The 20,918-nt window shown below is 50.3% G+C and overlaps 6 protein-coding genes across 6 annotated transcripts; 2 read left to right on the top strand and 4 right to left on the bottom strand.

Annotated features, from left to right (window-relative positions):
• The first annotated feature begins 2,034 nt into the window (after positions 1-2,034).
• BJX68DRAFT_210806 (uncharacterized protein) lies at positions 2,035-4,049 on the top strand. Its single transcript, XM_071037727.1, has one exon. The coding sequence runs from the start codon at positions 2,134-2,136 to the stop codon at positions 3,721-3,723; it is 1,590 nt and encodes a 529-aa protein (XP_070893146.1). The 5' UTR covers positions 2,035-2,133; the 3' UTR covers positions 3,724-4,049.
• BJX68DRAFT_248681 (uncharacterized protein) lies at positions 3,973-4,342 on the top strand. The gene is made up of 2 exons (XM_071041964.1): positions 3,973-3,994; positions 4,069-4,342. The coding sequence occupies exons 1-2, from the start codon at positions 3,982-3,984 to the stop codon at positions 4,275-4,277; spliced, it is 222 nt and encodes a 73-aa protein (XP_070893145.1). The 5' UTR covers positions 3,973-3,981; the 3' UTR covers positions 4,278-4,342.
• Positions 4,316-5,224, bottom strand: BJX68DRAFT_210801 (uncharacterized protein). Its single transcript, XM_071037726.1, has one exon. It carries the CDS (start codon positions 4,967-4,969, stop codon positions 4,562-4,564), a length of 408 nt encoding a protein of 135 aa, XP_070893144.1. The 5' UTR covers positions 4,970-5,224; the 3' UTR covers positions 4,316-4,561.
• A 3,959-nt stretch (positions 5,225-9,183) lies between these two features.
• BJX68DRAFT_272494 (uncharacterized protein) lies at positions 9,184-9,647 on the bottom strand (the record flags this gene model as incomplete). The annotated part of the gene is made up of 2 exons (XM_071047218.1): positions 9,184-9,357; positions 9,408-9,647. The coding sequence occupies 2 exons, from the start codon at positions 9,645-9,647 to the stop codon at positions 9,184-9,186; spliced, it is 414 nt and encodes a 137-aa protein (XP_070893143.1).
• A 5,288-nt stretch (positions 9,648-14,935) lies between these two features.
• Positions 14,936-15,445, bottom strand: BJX68DRAFT_248671 (uncharacterized protein). Its single transcript, XM_071041963.1, has one exon. The coding sequence runs from the start codon at positions 15,395-15,397 to the stop codon at positions 15,140-15,142; it is 258 nt and encodes an 85-aa protein (XP_070893142.1). The 5' UTR covers positions 15,398-15,445; the 3' UTR covers positions 14,936-15,139.
• A 3,732-nt stretch (positions 15,446-19,177) lies between these two features.
• Positions 19,178-20,152, bottom strand: BJX68DRAFT_259150 (uncharacterized protein; the record flags this gene model as incomplete). The annotated part of the gene is made up of 5 exons (XM_071043651.1): positions 19,178-19,237; positions 19,341-19,519; positions 19,558-19,769; positions 19,810-20,000; positions 20,102-20,152. The coding sequence occupies 5 exons, from the start codon at positions 20,150-20,152 to the stop codon at positions 19,178-19,180; spliced, it is 693 nt and encodes a 230-aa protein (XP_070893141.1).
• Positions 20,153-20,918: the final 766 nt, after the last annotated feature.

The following is a 20,918-nucleotide window of genomic DNA, read 5'->3' as shown; positions in this document are numbered from 1 at the left end:
TTACCCAGAGCATCAACAAAGCGCGTGGCAGAACGGAAAACCCCAAGTCTACGAGTTGGCTTTGGTTTAGAGAATAAAAGCCATTCCAAGAAATTCCATTTGGAGGAATAGACTGTACACTCCATTATTTCTGTCACCATGCCATGTCGTATTTGCACAAGAAAGTAGACTAGTAACATTCGTCTTGGTAAATTCACAGGGCAAACCTAGGCGCATTCAGATGGCCAGACGTGGAAGTCCGCGAGGGCGCATGGCAGAAATGCCTTGGTGCTTTGCACGGCACGTTTTGCAGAGCTCCTCCCCGGGATCCGGATAACATGCCCGACACACGAGATGGAAGCATGGTGCAAGATAAACCTCGCGAAATATTGACAAGCACCCTTCGCATGGTCTGTTCCGCCGGTCTAGGGTTGCCTTGGAATGAGCCGAGCTGAGCACAAAGATAACTTTCTCATATTCCCGCCGAGTATTCGTTAGTTGTTGTTCAAGCCATTCGCAGTTCTCTTTCAAACGGTGCCTATTTTGGTCCAAATATTCCTTGCCCCAGATTGATGTGGTGAACCAGGAGCCTTCTTGAAGCATGCGCACCTCACGGGAGATCTCGTCGAGCAGGGAGCTTGCACGTGCGCTGAATGACCGCCCGACGGTAGGAGTGCGGATATAGGGCGATGTGCAACGCATATGCCGTTGGGAACATCCCCGACATACGAGTTGGAAGCACGGCGTAAGATCGACATCCCCCACCAAACGACACTCAGGGCATTGCCGATTATTTCGATCTTCGCAGGCTCGGAAGTGGGCTGCTCGCAGCTCGGATCGCTTGACGCTCAGTCGTCGTTCTTCCAGGCCCAGTTGCTCCTCAAGACATTTGGATCGATTCAAGAGACGGCAATGCCCTTCCCATAATGCGGCTCTGCCGTGTGCTGCTTCCTGAAACGAGCCCTCCTTTGTATCTTTAAGACGGGACACCTCTTGCTCCAATAGTTTCAGAAGCGCTCTAGTATTTTCTTCAGATTTCGTGCCTGCCGTCCGCTAACATGAGTATGTGCATGTTTGACCGGGCATATCTCGACTAAAAGCGTACTCCACTGTGCAGGCTTGAATTGGTAGATTGCCATGATAGGAGTTCGAAAAAGGTCGCCCGAATCGCCTTAGAAGGGATGGGTTCGCGCTGATATACGGGGTGGATGCAGTCAGAAATGTAGATAGTCTGGGATAGCAGGGGCAGCGTTCTTGATGCAGATGTGCTACTTTATAAGTTTTTGCTTCGGCATCATCTTATAGCCTAAGCTTCACTGGTGATTGTCATCGCAGCAAGATGCCCTGCACCCAGCGCTCCGCTCAGACGCGAAAGCTGAAGCGCCAGCTGGAACATGCCAGAACTCGACAACAAGCGTTGGATCGAGCGGGTCAACGAAGCAGTGAGGCGTACACGGCACTGTCTCGCGAGATAGAAGGGCTCTTGGCTCTGGTCACACCCAGCCGATCCCTGCGGCAGCCAGAGAAAAGAAGACGCCTGAAGCGATAGTTCCCCGTTGGTGCTCACTCCAAGGCACCAGCCGATTAATGCGTCCTTCGCAGGATACAAGGGATGTTTGCGGAGCCGGTCCTCGCTTCCGTGGTGGAATATGCTTCTTAGGAATGGTGTAGCCTGAATATGGTCAATTTCATGTAAACGATGAAGAAAATGGTGCCCAGCCCGTGACAGTGTAAGATGAGCAGATCGCCGCTGTGGGTAATACTGACAATGGACAACACGGTCGACACAATGTAAAGACAAAGTTCAGAATATGGTAACGTGAGTGTTCTGTAGCGTATATCGGCGATTTAGCCCGCCTGACTGTATCTTCAGCTTCCGACCTACAATATGTTGGCTGGGCGCCGGGTAAGTGACAGGCGAGAAACTGAGGGCCGCTTAGCCAGAACGCGGGTGCGGCGGTCCAGAACGCGGGTGCGGCGGTCCAGAACAAAACAACTTACTGAAGTATCGAGAGACGCTGTCGCTCCTGCTCACCACCCACCATGTTTATCTATCCCACATCCTGCTGCAGGCAACTAGATGAGGACCTAGATGACACCCGACGGCATACAAATACTCTTCCACTCCCCAGACTGTCGACCCTGACCAGCAGAATGCCTCCAACGACATCTCCCTGGTACTACCGAATTTCCCACATATCGCAGACTGATTGGTATGGAATATGCGCCGCAATCGCTTTGGGCACTTGGCTCGTATGGCGTCTGGCGTCCCGTGGCGGCCGGTGGGCAATCCGATGGCACGTGGTGCAGATACGGCGACTCTTTGCCTATCCACTGCCGAGACCGTTCGGCCACCTCGATATGGCCACTGTCCAACAGGGCTCAGTGGTCACACTTCTGCTTACGGCAAACATCCTGCCACTGGTCTTGCGGACTCGATCCTGGGCCACACTGCACCGGCGCGCCGCCAACCTCGCGGTCATCAATTTCATTCCGTTGTGGACGGGCTGGACCTTTGGGTTTCCGGCGCATCTTCTAGGCATCGATTGGTCGGCGGCAGCATGGATGCATCGATGGGTCGGCCGGATAGTCATCATCCACTCCGTCCTCCACGGAGCGATTGCTGTCCTGGGTGACGGCCAACCAGTGCAAGCTATACGGCAGCATTACGTTCCAGTTCTAGTGAGGCATTTGCTCTGGTTCCTGGAGGATTCCGTGTGCAGTTCCCCCGGATATCGATCGTCCGCTAACCAGAGCCAGGCAGCTTGTTCGATGATCTTGATCCTTCCCGTGACGCTGCATGCCGTGGTTCGCCGTTATCCGCAGCTGGCGATGAAGTGTCACTACCTATTGGCAGTAACCGGATTGGCTTCGACGTCCTACCATGTCTGGATGCGCCACTCCAAATGCCTCTGGGGTTTGGTGGCTGCAGCGGCTCTGTGGATTTTTCTGACGCTGGCTTCCTTGACTGTTCCCCTAAGAAGACGCTGGGGCCACTCCTGGCCTTCGGTTGTCATATCCCGGCACCATGAGCTTCTCAGTATCGACATCACCGTTCCCTCTGGGTGGAGAGTCGAGCCCGGTCAGTATGTATACCTCTGGCTGCCACAGGCAGGCCTGCGACTTGCTAGCCAACTGCCGCTTTTTTATGTCTCGTCGTGGGAAGCTACACCGACCTCGAAACTAGCACACCTGTCCGGTCAGCACGCACAGATCTATGTGTCTGAGCAATCGGCCAGTCAAGAGGACACGTTGAGGGCGGCAGAAACCTTAATGCCAGATAATACTTCGCTGCGCTCTGCCGAACAAGGGGGAGAATGGAGACAGGCGGGGGCAAAACGGTATGCAGCCGTACACCTTACCAGCCAACGGCAGATATCGAGAGGCAGGACCTCGTCGGATACTGCGGGCCGCCGAACGCTACGCGTGCTGGCCCGCCCACAGTCTTCAGCACTGGTCGCGGCGCTCTATAATGCCGAACATCGACACATCGTTCCACACCGTGCGCTCGTGCTGGGGCCGTATGGGAGAGCGCCGGATCTCGCCCGCTTCGGCATCGTGCTCCTGATCGTAGAGGATATCGGGATTGCGCGGGTCTTCTCGCTCATCCAGACCCTGGTCCTCGCGAGTGAACAACACCGCGCCATGGTCCGGAAGCTCATCGTTGTCTGGCAAATGGAAGACCTAGGTACCGCGCGTTGCAGCAACCTCTCGTGTCTCCCGCAGGACAGTGAGCTGAGCTAACTCGGTCTAGACAATCGTCGGTGGGTGAACATGCAGCATTTGCTGGACCTCGATCGCCAGGAATTCAAGGTACCACGACCGCCGAATGGACCGCGATCCATATGCTGACCGTGATAGATCCTCCGATTCGTCCTTTACTACCGTCGAAACCGCAAAAATGAGCCCTCGCGGAGCCCCGGCACGAGGGTTCAATTCATGAAAGGATCTGTAGATGTGGCACAGACGATAACAACGTACCTGAATACGCGACGGGGGAGTATGTTGGTCGGCGGTATGAACCCTCTTCGAGGTTTGGGAAAAGCTGATGCGTCTAATAAAGCCATGCTAACGAATCACTGTCTCTAGTTTGTGCTCGACAGTCGATCCGTAACCAGGTCACGGCGATCGTTCAATCCAACTTGAGCGACGACCTTCGGCTCCTGGATCTTGATGTTGAGCCGGGTCATCGGTGGTCGAACACTGACACAACGGTGGCCGACACGACGGGACCATCCAGAAGCCACGGCCAATGGGTCGCCTCCAGAATAGCCGAAGGGCGTGTTCATTCCCAATGACGGATCGACCAATGGCCCCTTGTTTGACGAGCACCCGTGCCAGTTCGATTACTTTCCCAGATTTCCCTTACATGTCCTGATCCTACGGACGTTCTAATGCTAATATAATCGACGTTGATTTCTCGCGCAACGGGCGTCACTTCGGGTCCAACGCATGCCACAGCCCGGTAATTCCGCAGTAGAACGGTACATGGTACCACCATCCATAGTGCTCCGCTCCTTCAACATCTTCGTGTTTGCGCAGCCCGTCCAACGGCGAGAACAGACTCCTATCGCGGGATACGCTACTGGATCGCGGAAGTGTCGGCAATGGTAGGTCCGCGAACGCATGCCACCACAGCGTTGGCATCGTAACCGGCCAGACGGTGCAGCCGACGAGACCGAGACATTAGCGCCTTGGCGGCGCCGGGATTGGGCCAAGCCGACCCTAGAATCAGGGACCCGTGGCACGTATGTGACGCGTCGGTGGTTGTTGATAGGGCCATCTTGGTCCAGGACGCTGGGCACGTCAGGATGGCTGTCAGCGAGTGCTCTGAACTCTGTTCCAGAAAGCGGGCATACCTCGAGGCCAGGGAAGCATGCACCCAAGCTTGCACAAGACCCATAACCAAAGATCGTCTCGCCAGTTCATGTTGCGATTGCAGTGCGAGAGCGGATGCAACCAACGGTCCTGACTGTCGACTGGAGGTCATTTTATGAGGGAAGATCAAGATAGTGGTTACATGTCTGAGTGCAAACGGCCATCCTCGTTCGGGCAAACGCTTCGCGCGGACAACAGCCCGGTGTGACAATCCATTATGCCAGCGTGTGGCACGCAGCACTCGAGCACCAGAGTTCAGCGCAATTCCAATGATCTCCAGCGGATGTCAAAATCGTGTCGGATATTGATATTTCTCGCAGGGCCTGGAAAGCACGGGGTTACCAGAGGTGATACCACCGATCGCCAGTCTTACGGTTGGCCGTCTCTCGTGCAGTTGCGGTCGATTCAGAGCGTCAGTGACCGATCCAGGAAGCGATTACAGCCGGGGGTGGGTGGAACACAGCTAACCAGGGCAATATCGAAAGGTGTTGGAAGTTGAAAGAGCTCTGGTCAAACGCGGTCCGCCGCCATTACGTCCCTTCCTGGCCGTCAGGCGGTCTGAGTTCCTTGGAACAGCATCCTTTGCTCACCGGCTTTGCTCTGCCTCGTTTGAGGACACGCATCAGTTCAACCTGCGGACGAGGCGGGCGAAGGGACGGGGTCGGTGGAAATAGAGGGGTATATTCACAAGATAGACGACCTCATCTTGAGGGTTCCGAACGTTGAACGAAAATGTGCGATGACATGCCTGGTCAGTGACACGCAGGATCGCCCGTTGGAGCGCGTCGGGTAGAAGTGAATGTTTGTGGGGACGCGTGAGCCAGTCACATGGAAGGCCATCTTATATAATGACCATCTTGCTTGGCAGGGGCACGAACCACATAACCGATCGCGTGAGACGGAAGGGGCAGCAACAACCATCACAGAATGTATGCAACCGCCCGTCAGTTAGCTCCCTGAGATGTTGTCCCGTGCATATAGAGACTCCCCGGATAACTAACTCGTGGCGCCTTGCTAAGCCTATCGCACGCGACACTTTACATTCGGAGCACGGGATGCGCATTCAGATGACGATTATTTCCGTCCCTCATCTTCCCCTGCGAGGAATTACGAGATTTACCGACCTGCATTGCCCGATGACCGGCCAAGCGAAGTCATCCGCGCATATGCCATATCAGGCGCTGAACACCGACTCTATAGAGTATTGTAAGATAAATTAGAACCAATATGCAAGTCGATAAGATGTGATTTCAGTCTCTGGGTATTGAATCGAAGCGAAGGGTGTAGCACGCACCCAGCTAGTCACCCTTGCTGATAACGATGGTCATTGAATATATATACCTTGCTTCCACCTGGACAGGAGGGACTTGGACACATCAGCTCTCCCTGAAAGAATCATATCGCGTTATTGAGTAGTAAAGCTAGAGGATGAGCGGTAAGTGCTGGATGGGCATAGTAAGCCTCATTGCTCCTGCACCGGGAATTATGGTCGAATCCAAAGTTGTAATTCTTGTTTTGACGCGTTCGAGTTCTGAGATGACCCTGTTCAACCTCCCAAAACGGATTAGTGGCACTATCTCACGGTCCAGGAAAATCGAACATGGTGGAAGCCACGATCGGCGGTCCCCCTTCTTTGCCCGGGCTATTTCCCTGTTTACCTACTCTGTACACATGAGATAACTGTCCCCCGCCGAATAACCAACAACAGGGCTGCATAAATTCTTTGCTGGTCACCGGTCGGGGTAGAAGATGCTACGGCGACCGGTCAAGGTGGGAACCCGAGTGGAGCGAATTGACCAAGGGTATCTATGGAGATCGGGCCACGCTGGTGAAGGGCAGCTGCTCGGTGGTTTCTGCTTGCCAGAGCTGCAACGGAAACCCCGGGCGAGAGCAGACCGTAGAAAAGGATTAGCTCACATGTTGTGTAAACCAACCCAACAACCAGGTGGTCTCGTTGAGAAAAACCGCCATGAATTGGATGGACGATAGAAAAAAAGAGAGTCGGGGAGGGGGATGGAAGATAATAACCGGGCATCTTCAATTTGAAATTTCGGGCAGAAAGCCCACTCAATTCCGAGATCCAATGGTCAAAGGAAGGAACGAGAATGACGTGTGGAAAGTAAAACGTTCCAGGCAGCCGGGAAACATGCCCGATCACGATGAACCGCCACGACCCTTGGCAATGCCCGGGAAAGATGGAATGGGATCGTCAGAATTTCCACCGTTCGCCCGGTTATATGTATCGACTTCCGACGAGTGACTGATGTTTGCGGCGTCAGAATACCGCGGCAATGAAACTGTAGACTCTTGTTGACTACCCGGTTCAGCGGCGAGACGAGTTCGATGTAACCGTTGCCGATTCTTTGCGGTGGGGGTAACCCACTAGTAGCATGATGAGTTGAAGTGAATCGTTCGAACAGCATGATGTTGGGCAACTCGCGTCCATTCGTGCCAGCCAAGGATTCGCAGATCCATTGTATACAAATGGGACATTCACAACCACGGAAATCGGTTTAGGTGGAATGTTGAAACGGCAAGACCAGGTCTCTCGCAACCGCTGCCTCTGTTTGGTTCAGGCTCAGGGAGACGTCTGTTTACTAGCATAATGTTGAATTGCACCAATCCCCGAACACGAGTCTGGCCTTGAGTATACTTAATTCTGTTGGCACACCGTATATTGAGATTTCTTCGCGTCGTGTTATGGCCCCTCTGCCGTCCCTTGTTTATTCGAACGTATTCCAAAGGATTAATGAGCACGAACACTAGCAACGTCTAGGCACGAGTGCATGATGGTATAAACTGCCAATGATTGCGACCCTGGCGGCCCGGCTTAGACATGCAGGCAAGGGGCACTTACTTTGAGATCGGGGTGTATCGATCTATTTAGTATCAATTTGGTGAGATACCGCAGGAACAGCGGGTAGGACATGAGGTAGAAATAGCAACGTTGAAAGACGAGATGACGAACACGGGCGGTGATTGTAGGGCATAGTGATTCTGTGCTGTATTCGGTACCTGTAGGCTAGTACATAAAAATATCTATCTAATTCGAAAGGAGACATGCCATTGGAGTACCTCGCGTTGTCGTTCCAAGCATGCACCCTCAATTAAGTGCTTGTGCCTACAGAACATGTGTGTAATACCGTCCTGCTCGTTGAATTGATCAGCTCTTTCCCCACATGCGTCTGTGGAGCCCTCCATTCTGCACAGACCAAGATCTACGATATGAAGTACTGCCCATCAATGACCTTATGGGCGGTACTAAGGGCTCACATGAATTGCCACAATAATTATATTCTCCTAAGTATTGTCCTAGAATACAGCCCAGGTGGGCTACCGATGATCGTGTCCGCAGTAAGAGCATGGCCAAAGAGTCTTCGTTCACTATGGGAATGGCCAATCCATTTGGGTTACGGTTTCGCCTCGGAGACCATTTATCGACCCTGCAAATTGTGAGGTGCACAAAGTCATGGCCAGCTTCTCCATTCGGAAAACGTCGGATGCCTCAAATTCTGCAACTGGCGGCTAGACCAGTTATACACAATGACGGTATCTGCGTACTCTTTGAGGCGAATTGTCCACTTCTCTTACTCTGCTCCGTCTCGCACGACATATTTGTACAAGGAATGTGAGAGCCTCTTCTCTCTGCCGCAGAGATGCACTGTATTTCTTATATAAGCATTGTAGAACGCGTGTCATGTCTGAATCCCCTCCCTCTGTCCATTTGGACAACCTCCGTCAGACATAAGCATCTGCGCTATGGAAGCAACGGCCTCCTACCTGGAACGTCCCCTCAAACGCAAGCGTGAATCGTCCTGCAGTCGATCTGGTCCTGCTGAGGAAAGCGGAGGCGCAAACCCCATGGAGCCACCTAATGAAGATTCCACACAGGTTTGTGCAAAAGCAAGCTGTGCACCACACCAGAAGATCGAAGAAGGCATCATCGGGGTCCTGGAGGATTGGAAGGAACCCCTGGTCGACTCCGCAGATGCTGGCAAGCAGAAGCAAGATGGATCAGAGTAGAACCGTATCCGTGGACAGCTTCCTGAGGGTTGGCATGGAGTGGATGTTCGGCGTTCCAGATAGTGCTAAATCTACAGCATGCGGCATAGGCTCAGTGCGCGTACTTAGTTGTTGATTCCTATGTCGCACGTGTCTATCAATCCATCCGCTGGTGTCTAGGCCTGATTGTAACACGATCCTTCAGAAAATTCTAATATCTCCCCTCCTTATTTCATAATCCAACACATGGCTTATTTACTGGGCGCTTGCATGTGCAAATGCGTCGCTCGTCAATCCATGTCAAGCAGCCCGGCCACCTTTGCCCTACTGTAGGTCGGAGACAATCGTATGGTAATCGTCGGAATGCTGCGTACGGTTTGCTCTCCCAATGGACAGAGACAGGAATTCCAGGAATTCCCTTGCGGCATCCACCCCCGAGTAGCGAGGGGCTCGCCACCCATGGCGGGTAGACAAGGTGATTGTCAGAAGCATTTGTACCTGTCAGGAGTGTGTTAAGAAGAAACAGCGGCTTGGGGGGGACATGCTACCTCGTGAGACAAAGTCCCGGCACGACATAACACCCCTATCGCTGCAACAGTTGCCAAGAGACCGGAGAACCCAAACATGCCGTAAACCGCACGAACGAGGCGTCGTTCGGATTGAGAGTCGTGGACAGTCTGTTGGGCCAGGCACAGGTAACCCACCGCGACGCCCCCATAATCCACGACGGAGAGAATCGGCAGGGCATAATGAGCGGGATCATAGGCTAGGTAACTGACGAGAATCATCGCGACTTTGGCGGTATGAAGAACGCACAGCAATGGATAAAATATTTTCATCCCCGCTGCACACAGCGGTATGTCGGACAGGATGAACTGTAGTCGAAGAAACTAAAAGTCTATGATCTCTTGTCCATCGTGTGCCCGACCTGTCCTCCTGCATGGACACTCACTTCCAGAACCGGTGGAAAGAAGCTCATAATCGATGTGATGATTCCTGCGCCTGGCGCAGAATCGTCAGTGGGGAACTCCTGTGGCTTTGACCGATGGGAACTCAACTGAGCGGATGAGAACGGACAGCCCTATCGTTGTGGAAGGAGGTGCCTACAAGAGCTCCTTGCCAAAGCTGTTGTCATTGGGCTCAGGAGGGTGTTCCATGGTCGCTGAGCTATGAGCGAGCAGTCCGCGAAGAAGATTGCGGCGAAAGTGTCCATCCGCGCTTTGCTTCTACCAACACTATCAACACACCACTCAAGAAACGTGCTAAATCCTTGGTCGTGATCCCTCCCAATGTCGCTGGATGAAAGCCTTTAATTCAGCAAAGAACTCCCCAATCGAGTTTAGATCCGGTGAGTATGGAGGCAGATACAGGAGCTTGACCTGCCTCTGGACACGTTTGTTCAATTTTCTCCAAATGGTGAAAGGAAGCATTGTCCATGATAATAACAGATTTCTCGTCTGGAAAGTTTGCAATAGTGCAATAGCTCTTCAACAAAATCTTCAAGGAATGAGGCGTCTGTTGAGCCTTTATAGATACGTGATAGGATAAGTCCTGAGCATATGCAGGTAGAATTTGTTATCGCTGGTCACGATGGAATTTGGTAACTTGGGAAGGCGTGGTGCCACGGAGAGACCAACCCCTTTTCCAAGCCTATCCTTTTATCGCATCCGGATTCATCCACATAGACAAAGTGGTAAGAAGAAAAGTCCGATATAAAATGAAAAGGCATCGCGCAGGTCTGCGTTGCGCTCTTTCGCTTTTGCTTAGCGCTTATCTGGCAAGCCTTCTCGCTCCAGCTGTCTATTTTTCTGCTGATATGTCCACCTTAGCAGTCCCAGAGCGCCGACCCCTAGGAACATCACTTCCTTGGCATCAAGAGACGCTGAAGCCGGGGCTCTACTGTAAACCAATCAGACGTAGCCATTGTCGCGCTGAAGGCGCTAGTCCTTTAGCGCTCACAGCGATCAGCTGCATCCACAGTCATGCAGACTCTCGACCAATTAAGCCTACTTATTGAAACCTGGATCATCGAAAAGTAACCTGCTACTGACCTCAAAACGACGCGATTAACGACGAGACCCTGTGAGGAGTTCGTGAAAGGCGCGAGTGTTCTAGAACTGGTACAGTAAACTTCGGCGAATAATACTCGCAGATTTTGCCCAATGGGAACATTTTGATCCAGCCAAGGCTTGCGGGCTTAAGGCGCTAGTGTTCCAGGCTTCCAGACTTCAGTGGGCTTACAATAACAGACTTCATCACGAATTCGAGAACCGTTCTTGTACTCTTTAGGCTTGCATGGAGCCCAGACTTCCGGCTCACCGTCTCATCTACTTTATCTACACTTTGTGCTGTTCATACTGTTCCAGGAAGCCTGGCTTCTCAGAAAAGGCTGGTCAGCCTCTCATCTGAGAAAACCTTCTCTGATGATAAGTCCGATGAAGGGGATAGTGAATGGGGGATGATAGCACAAGACTTAGTTAAGCGAGTTGCTTTTAAAAGATGATGATGAGACAATCATAGCACCAGTGGCCACTGCCGCTTCTGGGAATGCATTCCTACCAAGTTGAATGAAGAACCTAATATCAAGCCTGCATTTCGCTTCAATGTCTAGGACTATTTCCTTAAAGAGCCTCGCAGCTGTCTGCTAAGCAAGATCATTGCGTCTGTCATTGGCGTGCGACATTTAGACGAAGTAGAAGGAAACTCGAAGCCTCGACGTATTAGAAAGCTTCGACGCAGCTAGAGGTATTCTTCTTGATGGTACACCACATATCTCCAAGACGACAGGCAATATCTCGGCAGAAATATAGACGGAAGAATACCACTACCTTCAAGAGAGCGGCGTAATATAGCCTTAGTGGCTATCCCGATTATTGTAAAGATCTACAGAACAAACACATCATGATGATCCTCAGCGTAGGACAATATGTTTGGGGATAACTATTTGTTCTTATGCTGAGGTCTACAGAGACGGAAAGGGAACGGATACAGGAACTAAACATTTCACATTACAAGGCCACCCTCCCGATAACGAAACACATGGACAAAAGCATACTGGTGGGGTAAAGGAATTTATAGGAAGAGAATCCAAGCGCCTTGTTGCCCAAAGAAGGAGAAAGGTGTCACGATTCTCTTTGACATCTCGGCGGGATAATAGGAAAGAACAAGGCTTCCAGTGATGAGCGGTACCGCATGCCACAAGCATACCTCCGCGACCGGGAACACAAGTCCTAAGTTTACCCGCCGGCGGGAGTTACATAGACAAACTGGCAGGATGTCAGGGGTTCAACGCGTGGAAACTGGCTTCTGCATCAAGCTCGCTAACAGAGCACAGAGGTTCTCGAACGTGGAACAGCGGGTTGCTATGCATTATGTTATGTACTTGGCTTCCTAGAATCGGCCTGTGGCCATAAATAGAAGGAGATCTACCTTCATGCGATCCATCTAGACTTGAACCTTCGAAAAATATGGGCAAGGGCGGTTTGCTTGAATATTGACGCCATTGGATAACATAGCGCCTCGTGTATGTCTTGGTTAAGCTGAGGCCATCCATACCATTCATCTATTGCAATATATTCATATTGCATGAAATTATAGGATGGATTTATCAGCGCCATGGCTATGGCAAGTCCAATAATCCCATTGCGGCGGCAAAGTAGATGTTGGAAGCGTCTTCGGCGAGTACAGTTACCACACGTGACGATCCGGGCTAACACGATATGATCCTTGGCCAAATATTCCTGATTTTGATGTTTCTGATGGCATGCAATGCAATATGTATGGACGAACATGCTTTTTAGTTCAGAAAAGAGGGCGTAGCCTAGGATTAATGAAGAGCGAAGGGTCAGCGAGTTCATATACCTTGGGAGGTGGAGCAGGGAACGGTGTCGTAACGGTATGGGCTCGGGCACCAAGATATTTCCTCTGCATTCGAATACCCTCGACCCCTGCTCTGGTGATGCGATTCCTACCAGAGGGTCTAAACGGTCAATTATTGATCTCCATGACTGTGCGAACTTTGCGAGAGTCTTCGTTGCCCTGGTGAATCACTGGTTATCTGAGGCTGGCGGGGAAGGAGCCTTGACCACCCGGGGAACTATGAGGCAGTTTGCAAGCGCTGAGAAGTCGACCAAGATAGGAGAGGCGGAATAGATCATGGACTAAGATGACTACATTCTTGGTGGGAAAGCATGGCCTTTGAAAAGCCCGTCCCATATGCCGTTCCACTGAGGGCCAAACCGCCGTTAGCTATCCTGTCATGAGAGCAGCAGATTCAAGGGGTTAATTGCACAGTGGTGTCCTTCACAGTCTTCATCTTGTGCTAGCTCTAATGATCATTCTACCTACAAGCCACCCTACCAAGTGATATACTGTATCCACACAATCGTAGATGCCACACTAAATCACCAGGACCCACCCGAGCCACCGTGCCAAAGGAACCAAAGAATGGATAGCAGAATGACACCACCTATTATTGCAAACACCTAGGTTTTGCGCTCCTGCCCCTGTGAATAAAGTCGACTTGACCGGCGATGCTTCGGATGACGGGGACGTGGGCGAGTCGGTTGGTGTCGTCATTGCGGGGACCGAAGTGCTCCTGTCTTTGACATCGACACCGGTGGGTGAAATCACTGCACTTGACTTGGCTCCAACGGACGCCATGACGGGGATATTGTGCGGATGAGTTCCGTTTCGCAATCCGCTTTGGACCGAGGCCGAACCCGCTGAATGGAAGTTGGTCGTCTTTGAAGGGACTGCTGTATACGTACTCGTACTGCTTTTGACGTACTCGTACTGCTTTTGACGAATGGGGTTGACTCATACGCCTGATACGATGCCAGTACGATTACAGTACCGTCCGGCTCAACTCTGGGCGGGGACATTGAACAGGGTGGAGTTGACTGGGCCACAGAGTCCTTGGAGAGAACAAGGAGAACAGCAGTGATGCTGGCCAGCATTCTCGCGAACCGAAATCTGTCCATGTTGAGATGAGGTCTTGCCCAGTCTGGGCGTGGAGGGTACCTTTGGCTTCCCAGTATGTGGTGACGGGAAAAGTAGGGCATTTATGGGCTACTCTTTAGAAGATGTTTCGACCTTCAACGAAGGTAGCATCAATTATGTGCAGAAGCAGATTGTCATGTGTCCATACCAATGAGCTTCGAAAGCGAGCTTGTCCCCAGATGCACTGTTTAGCGACAGATATCGACCTGAGCGAGGGCTTATCGCTAAGAATCCTGCGGGTTATATCCGACTGCCGCACGATACGTGTTCCGCTATGATTCAAGCCAGTGGATTAGCCACCGCCAAATATTGGATGGTTCTGCTCGGCAACCGCATCTAACAGCCTGTTGGATGCAGAAGATACCAGTTATATTGGACTAGCATTCTGCGATATATAACCGTTAATCTCGGCTGGGTGGCCTATATCTAAGACCTCGAGGTAAGGATGAATACTACTAGTTTTCTTTAAAGTGACACGTACCAACTACAGTATCAGCAATTGTATCCTCACTTTCAGCTTCCCGAATAAGTCCACCACATTACAACAGTCATGGGTCACCTTCAGCAGCAGCAGCGGCAGCGAGTCCGATCTCCTGTTGGCCGTATCCGACTGACCGGGGCTCCCCGACCGCCATTCAAAGCGTCTGGAGGACTGCATCAGGCCCGACAATTCCACCGATATCCTGCGTCCGAACCGGTGTGGCCTTCCGATCAGCAGACCCGACAAATCGACGAAAAAGCTCAGAATCAAGCGGAGACAAAAACGAAGGAGCAGATACGCGAAAGCTGGCTTCAAAGACTACGACCGAGCACCCGTGCTGCTAGCAAGCACAACAACTAGGCTGCGCACGTGTCCACCTGCCTCCTGCAAGACCTTCATTTGCAGATCAAAACACAGTGAAGCCGCCAGTTGAAGGCTGTGAAACCTAGGCCAGCAGAACTATATGCGCAAGATGAACTTCAAGTGGCGGGACCGTCTAGAGGACATATACAGTCTCGTCAATTTAATCTCAACATTTTCAAGTGCGTCAGGGCTTCAAGACTCTCGCAGCTACCCAGTATTCTATTAGCTCCTGAGAATGCAGTATTGTAAAAACAAACAAACAAACAATTCATTAAGAGTCCTGTCCATAATAGGGCTCTTGCGCGCTCAGACCAAGGTAAGAGGAATACTCTTCAGGCAGTTGCGACCGTACTTAGTCTCAACCCAAGCTCAGTAGGTTTAATATGCTAGACGCACGTATTGACTTTCTGGAAGTTAGCTTTGATGAGGTCCTGCTCAGAAACCTCTATAAATGCGGTAGAATCGCGAGGAGTAAAGTAACGGATCCCATTCCTGGGGGCCGTAATTTATCTGGCGCACTAGTTGGACGGCATAAGGACATCCAGAAAGGGAAGACGCGGAGTCATGGCTAGCAAGATGGATGGCCGCAGACTGGTCTTTGGCCCAAGCCATGAACCTCGTGAATTTCTCTTCATGATCAAGTACTTGTGATCGATAAGGCTCAATATTAGAGCAGCAGAACAAGGGCTTCATCCTGAGTTTCAGTTTCCATGTGTGTTTAAAGTGGATAGTGGATTAACATACATCTCGTGGCGGGAGACTTAGGGGTTACACACATATATACCTTACTGGGGAGGTAGCAAAGGGAATTATGACGTCAGGGATCATGCAGGAAGAGCTATTAGATAAGGCAGCTCGCAGACTTGGTAACGTAATTCCCGAGCGGTTCGCCTTTCCCGGGCGATCCGCCAACCATCTCAAAAATCACACGCGTCACCAACCCCCTTCAATTAAACAACCACCATGCCGTCAAAACCGCGTAAATCAAGCCAAAATTCAGTGGAGCAAGAGGGGAGAATCCAACTCGCAATACAAAGTTTTCAAAATCGCGAAATTCAAAATATCACGCGCCTGGCAGAGCTTTTTAATGTACCGCGTGGTACGCTCCGAGATCGACTAAAGGGCCAACATTTCCAACCAGAACTCCGCAACCACCAGCATAGACTTACTGAAACTCAGGAAGAGTCTTTATTAAAGTGGATTGAAGCAAGGGATAAGCCTGGATTTACTCCCAGGCCATCACATGTACGGCAAATGGCAGATATAATCCTTAAAGAGGATTCTAAGAACCCCCCCAGACCTATTGGAAAGAACTAGGTCACGCAATTTGTCAACCACCATGAGAGCCTTAAAACCTGCTTCGCTCGACGATATAATTACCAGAGGGCCCTCTGCGAGGATCCTCGCATTATAAAGGACTGGTTTAAGCGACTAAAGGAAGTTCAAAACGAGCATGGTATTCTGGACGAAGATATCTACAACTTCGATGAAACTGGATTCACCATGGGGCTTATTGCAACTACTAAGGTAGTTACTCGATCTAATATGCCTGCTAGGCCTTATCTAATTCAACCGGGCCAGCGAGAATGGGTTACTACGATTGAATGTATTGGCTCGATAGGATTCTGCGTTCCTCCATGCATTATTTTCAAAGGAAAGGTCCATATACAAGGATGGTTTGAAGAACCAGGATTACCACGCGATTGGAGGGTTGAACTAAGCGCAAATGGCTGGACGACTAATGAGATTGGCCTTAAATGGCTTGAAAAGTGCTTTATTCCTGCAACAACTGGGCGTACCAAGGGGGGTTCTCGATTATTGGTCCTCGATGGCCATGGCAGTCATCTCACGCCTAAGTTCGATAAGATGTGCAAAGACAATAATATTGTCTGTATCTGCATGCCTTCCCACTCTTCTCATCTGCTTCAACCATTAGATGTTGGTTGCTTTGGCCCGTTAAAGCGTGAATATGGCAAGATTATTGAATCAAAGATGCGCCTCGGGTTCAATAATATCGACAAACTCGACTTCTTACGAGCCTATCCAGCTGCGCGCGAGCAAGTCTTCACGATTCAGAACATTCAAAGTGGCTTTAGAGCAGCTAGAATAGTTCCTTTTGAACCAGAGGAAGTACTTAAAGAGTTAAATCTTGAAGTAATGACTCCAACACCCCCCCCAAGCCGTGGAGATGCTTCAACAAGCTCCTCAATGATCGCAACACCTCATACAGTGCGCCATCTACATAAGAAAGTCGCTTCAGTCAAAAAGCTCCTTGATAGAGATCTTCCATTACCATCAGTGCCGTCAAAACGACTATTAGATGAACTTATAAAAGGCTGCGAGCTAGCGATCTACAACTCTGCCCTCACGCTGAAGGAATTACACGATATCCGCGTGGAGTCTCAAATTCAGCAGCAGAAAAGAAAGCGATCTAAGCGGCAAATAAGTCCTAATAATGGCCTTCAAGTTTCAGAGGCAAGGGACTTAATTATGTTGAGAAATGAGCAGTTGAATATAGATACAGGTGGACCAAGTAGTTCCACTCCGCAACCTTCTGAGCCTCGAAAACGTGCTCCACCAAAGTGTTCTGAATGTGGTGTTCGGGGGCATATTAGAACTAGGTGTCCTAATCATCGCTAAATTAGTTTTATTTAATTTTATTAGAAATTGCGTTGTTGAGAATAGCTTCAAGTTTGACAAGTGCATTGAATTTCGAGGAGGTGGCGGATCGCCCGGGAAAGGCGAACCGCTCGGGAATTACGTTAGAATGAACATCAACAGAACCTTATGAAGGTTTTTGCCACATACAGGTGGGTGCACATGACTTGGGGGTCCATGTTTCCCCAGACGTCGTAGCGCGGCAGTACACCATGATTCCCTGGGATTTTATCAGAATAAATTTAGATAAGAGGTGATAGAAAAAAGCAAGTGGCTAACACAAGCCCCCAAAACTAAAGCAATACATGATTCGTGGAAACATCAGTCTTCTCCACAATCTAAATCAGGAGAGGTTGGTAGGGAGCAGGCTGATTGATGTCCCAACCCATCTTCCTCTGGTGGAATTAAAGACATATATCTCGCTAGTCTTTCTAATCTTGATAGCCACCAGGGAATCAGCCTTGCATTCTAGGCTATATTCTGCTGCTCTCTAAATAGTATTCTTCTGTCTATTTTTCTACTATAATGCCGCCTTTGTGCTTTCCAAGTGATGCTTCTTCACCCAAGAGGATCTCCGAGGCCTGGTGAAAAATGCAATATTTAGGCGGGCATTCGTAACCTAGATCTAGGAGAGGAGCGACATCGCGCCCTAAATAGCGTTGAGGACATGTTATACTTCAAGATGCTTGCTGACTTTGCGAGATCAGTTTACCTAACCCTCTCGCTTGCACTACACATCAACATTTAAACAGGACATGAGATTTTGTCCCCTTACGTAAACTCTTATAGTTCTGAGAAGCACTGGCAAGGCTAGTAGGTTCTTGGTAGTTAGTTCACTAGCTAGCTTACTTCGCTGATATGACGGGAGGAGTGCTACCCTCGTCCAATTCCAGTGTCCATGGAAGATTTCTTCCCCGAAAAATAATCAAAGCGATGATGATGCCACTGAGAGCGACAGGTGGGAAGGGCAGGAGGGGGGCAGGAGGGGGTCCGTAGGGGACGCGCTCTTGTTTCCAGGGGCATACTTAGGCTCGTCCAGTGAACAACTCAAAAGGATGAATCTTCGGGCACAATGTCCCATGGTCATTTAACGATAATGGTAGAGTCGTACCTTGGTCATAATCAACTGACCAAAAAGTTGAGTCCTGAAGCTTCTATATATCCCGAGAAGTGAAACAACTGCCGGTGTGAGCAATGGAACGAGCATCGTCTCCTTGCCCGTGCATATCAAATCATCGATCGAGATGCGAATCAGCCGGTCATTGCAGCCCCTCCACCGGATACTGATGAGCCCCTTCTGGAGGGTCAACATATATCGGAGTTTCACTTGAAAGCTCCAGAAACCCAACAGGAGGATGAAAATGAGCCATTTGCAACTGTAGAAGTTCTAGAAGCGCAACCAGAAGCTGCAAATGAGGCAGAGGAGCTATTAGCAACGGTAGAGGCTCCAGAATTCCCCAATGGTCGGGCACCGCGAGATATTTTGCTCGCAAGAACCATCCAGGGGCTCAGGGACAACTACGAGTGCGGGAACAGTAGATGGGCCTTCATACCTGGTCCCCATCGATGCGAGGAATGCTTCTATCATCTGCGGGAATATGTATTCGAATGTCGCCAATGCAGGATCCAAGCTTGCAATCGGTGCAGAAGGAACAGGTTTTAAGTGAATGTACTCCACTCCGCAATTGTAGCAAAATTGGGCACCACGGCGACAGCTATTGTCGTTTTACGTCAGAATTAGAGCTATGGGAGGTTCAAGAAGGGGGGTGGTTAGAGGGAATAGGGTCACGAACGTCATACGATTGCAGCCATGATCTAATTCCACCATTCGCCAGCATGAGAAGCAACGTTGCCATCCATTTTCGTGTGCGGTTGCTAACAGCTGTTGTAAGGCAGTGTCATCGGGACAGTCACCCGTATGTGCTCGGCTTTTGCAGTTCATACAAGTTGTGTGCCCGCATTTTGGCCATGTGGCTACTTCACCATTGATATAAGATATGTTAATGAATGCACCACAGTCGGAAGAGTAGCAGTACGTTCTGTTCGGGGTTTCAAATCTCTTCTTCTCGTACTGCTCCACTAGATCGGACTCCAAAAAGATGCGGGCGGTGATCAGGTTTATGGGTTGTCGACAGCATCGCGGGAGCGGGATAGGGACTCGTCTGGCGTTGAAGATTTGAAAAGAACCGCCAAACAGGAACGGCAATACTCATGCCGACAGGGAGCACCGACCACGTTCACAAAGTCGATTTGCTCCCTGCAAGCCACACCTCGACGGGCTGGCGGTAGGGAGTGACGAGCTCGTCGAGTTGCCTGAGCGGACGACTCAGCTCGCCCATATTCAGTATCAGCTGTGTTGATGTCACGTATAATGCCGTAGTCTGACATTGTTGAATACGTATAAGATCTGAAGCTTAGCTATGGTCTCATCATCCAAAGTCACTGACTCTGAATCAAGCTCAGCTGAGGGCACGATGCATTCATCATCTGTCCATCGGCGAGCAATATCCCGGTCTTTTGAGGCGTTGTCTTCTTTGACTTGGATCTCGGCCAGAATATGTCCATCGGTTTGCACCGCAGCGGCGAAACTCATGGCCATCCGCCTATCCTCCAAAAACTGAAAAATACTACCCCATTCCTCATGTTGTAACGAAGGGCATGCCCCTTATCTGTAAGGTCCCCTGATTTTCCTTTGGAAGATTCGAAATAAAGGCCCGCATCTTGGAGCTGTAGCTGAACGATCAGATCGAGTCTTGGTCGGTCAATCCCGTGTTCTAGTACGCAGGCCATCATAGTTCAGTGAGGCAAAATATAACTGTAAACATAAAGGAAAGAGATAGAGTAGCAGCCTCAGGTTGTTTCGTGAAAGGAGCTCATTCCTCTACCGCAAGTTGACCCCTTGATTGCGTACGCACGCCTTTCCATATTTTGTGCGTCTTGGCACCTAAAAAGAAGCAATAATGGACATAACCCGCGCCCAACTAAAATATACGCAACGCTGTTGTTATTATTAGGAGATGGAGGAATTCTGACTTCGTGCGCAGCAGTGCTGGAGTGGGGCGAGGTGGAACTGTTGGGTTCCTTGGGCAAGGCTGGAAGGTTGTATCCAGTAAGTTTGAATCGCTATGACTGTTCCAGGCCGTTGGTGGGAAGGTCTCGTACGGCACGTGATTCTTTTGGTTGTGTGACCTGCTTGATGGCGTCATCTGTTCATTGATGAAACTTAGAATAGGGCAGTTTTCGGGACTGTTGTATAAATAACTTTCCTCCATGGGTTCCGTTGGGTCACTCAAGCTCTCCTTGAGTAAACTACCAAAAAATGCCAAAACACGAGATGACAAAATCTGACTCATCCAGGATCCAATCCTCACAAGTACAGTCCCTTTAATTACTTCAGATGTTATTTTCGTAGTCAAGCGAAATACTATACAGGCAAGAGTTGGAGGCGACATGTCTTCAAAAGGGGTTGCCGCTCGTGCTCAGGCTGCTGGTGACCAGTGGGCAAATTCACAATCCAGGTGCAGCGTGTACTTGAATAAAGGCCGCGGCTTTTCTG

Source organism: Aspergillus pseudodeflectus (assembly GCF_044049435.1).
Source record: "Aspergillus pseudodeflectus strain CBS 756.74 chromosome Unknown BJX68scaffold_82, whole genome shotgun sequence".
NCBI classification, from domain to species: Eukaryota; Fungi; Ascomycota; class Eurotiomycetes; order Eurotiales; family Aspergillaceae; genus Aspergillus; species Aspergillus pseudodeflectus.
The sequence above is the reverse complement of the archived record's forward strand: the minus strand, read 5'-3'. Positions and strand labels throughout refer to the sequence as shown.

Coding starts and splice junctions, on each gene's coding strand:
- BJX68DRAFT_248671 (XM_071041963.1), bottom strand. CDS start 15,397: ATGAAGCCCTTGTTCTGCTGCTCTAATATTGAGCCTTATCGATCACAA.
- BJX68DRAFT_210806 (XM_071037727.1), top strand. CDS start 2,134: ATGCCTCCAACGACATCTCCCTGGTACTACCGAATTTCCCACATATCG.
- BJX68DRAFT_210801 (XM_071037726.1), bottom strand. CDS start 4,969: ATGACCTCCAGTCGACAGTCAGGACCGTTGGTTGCATCCGCTCTCGCA.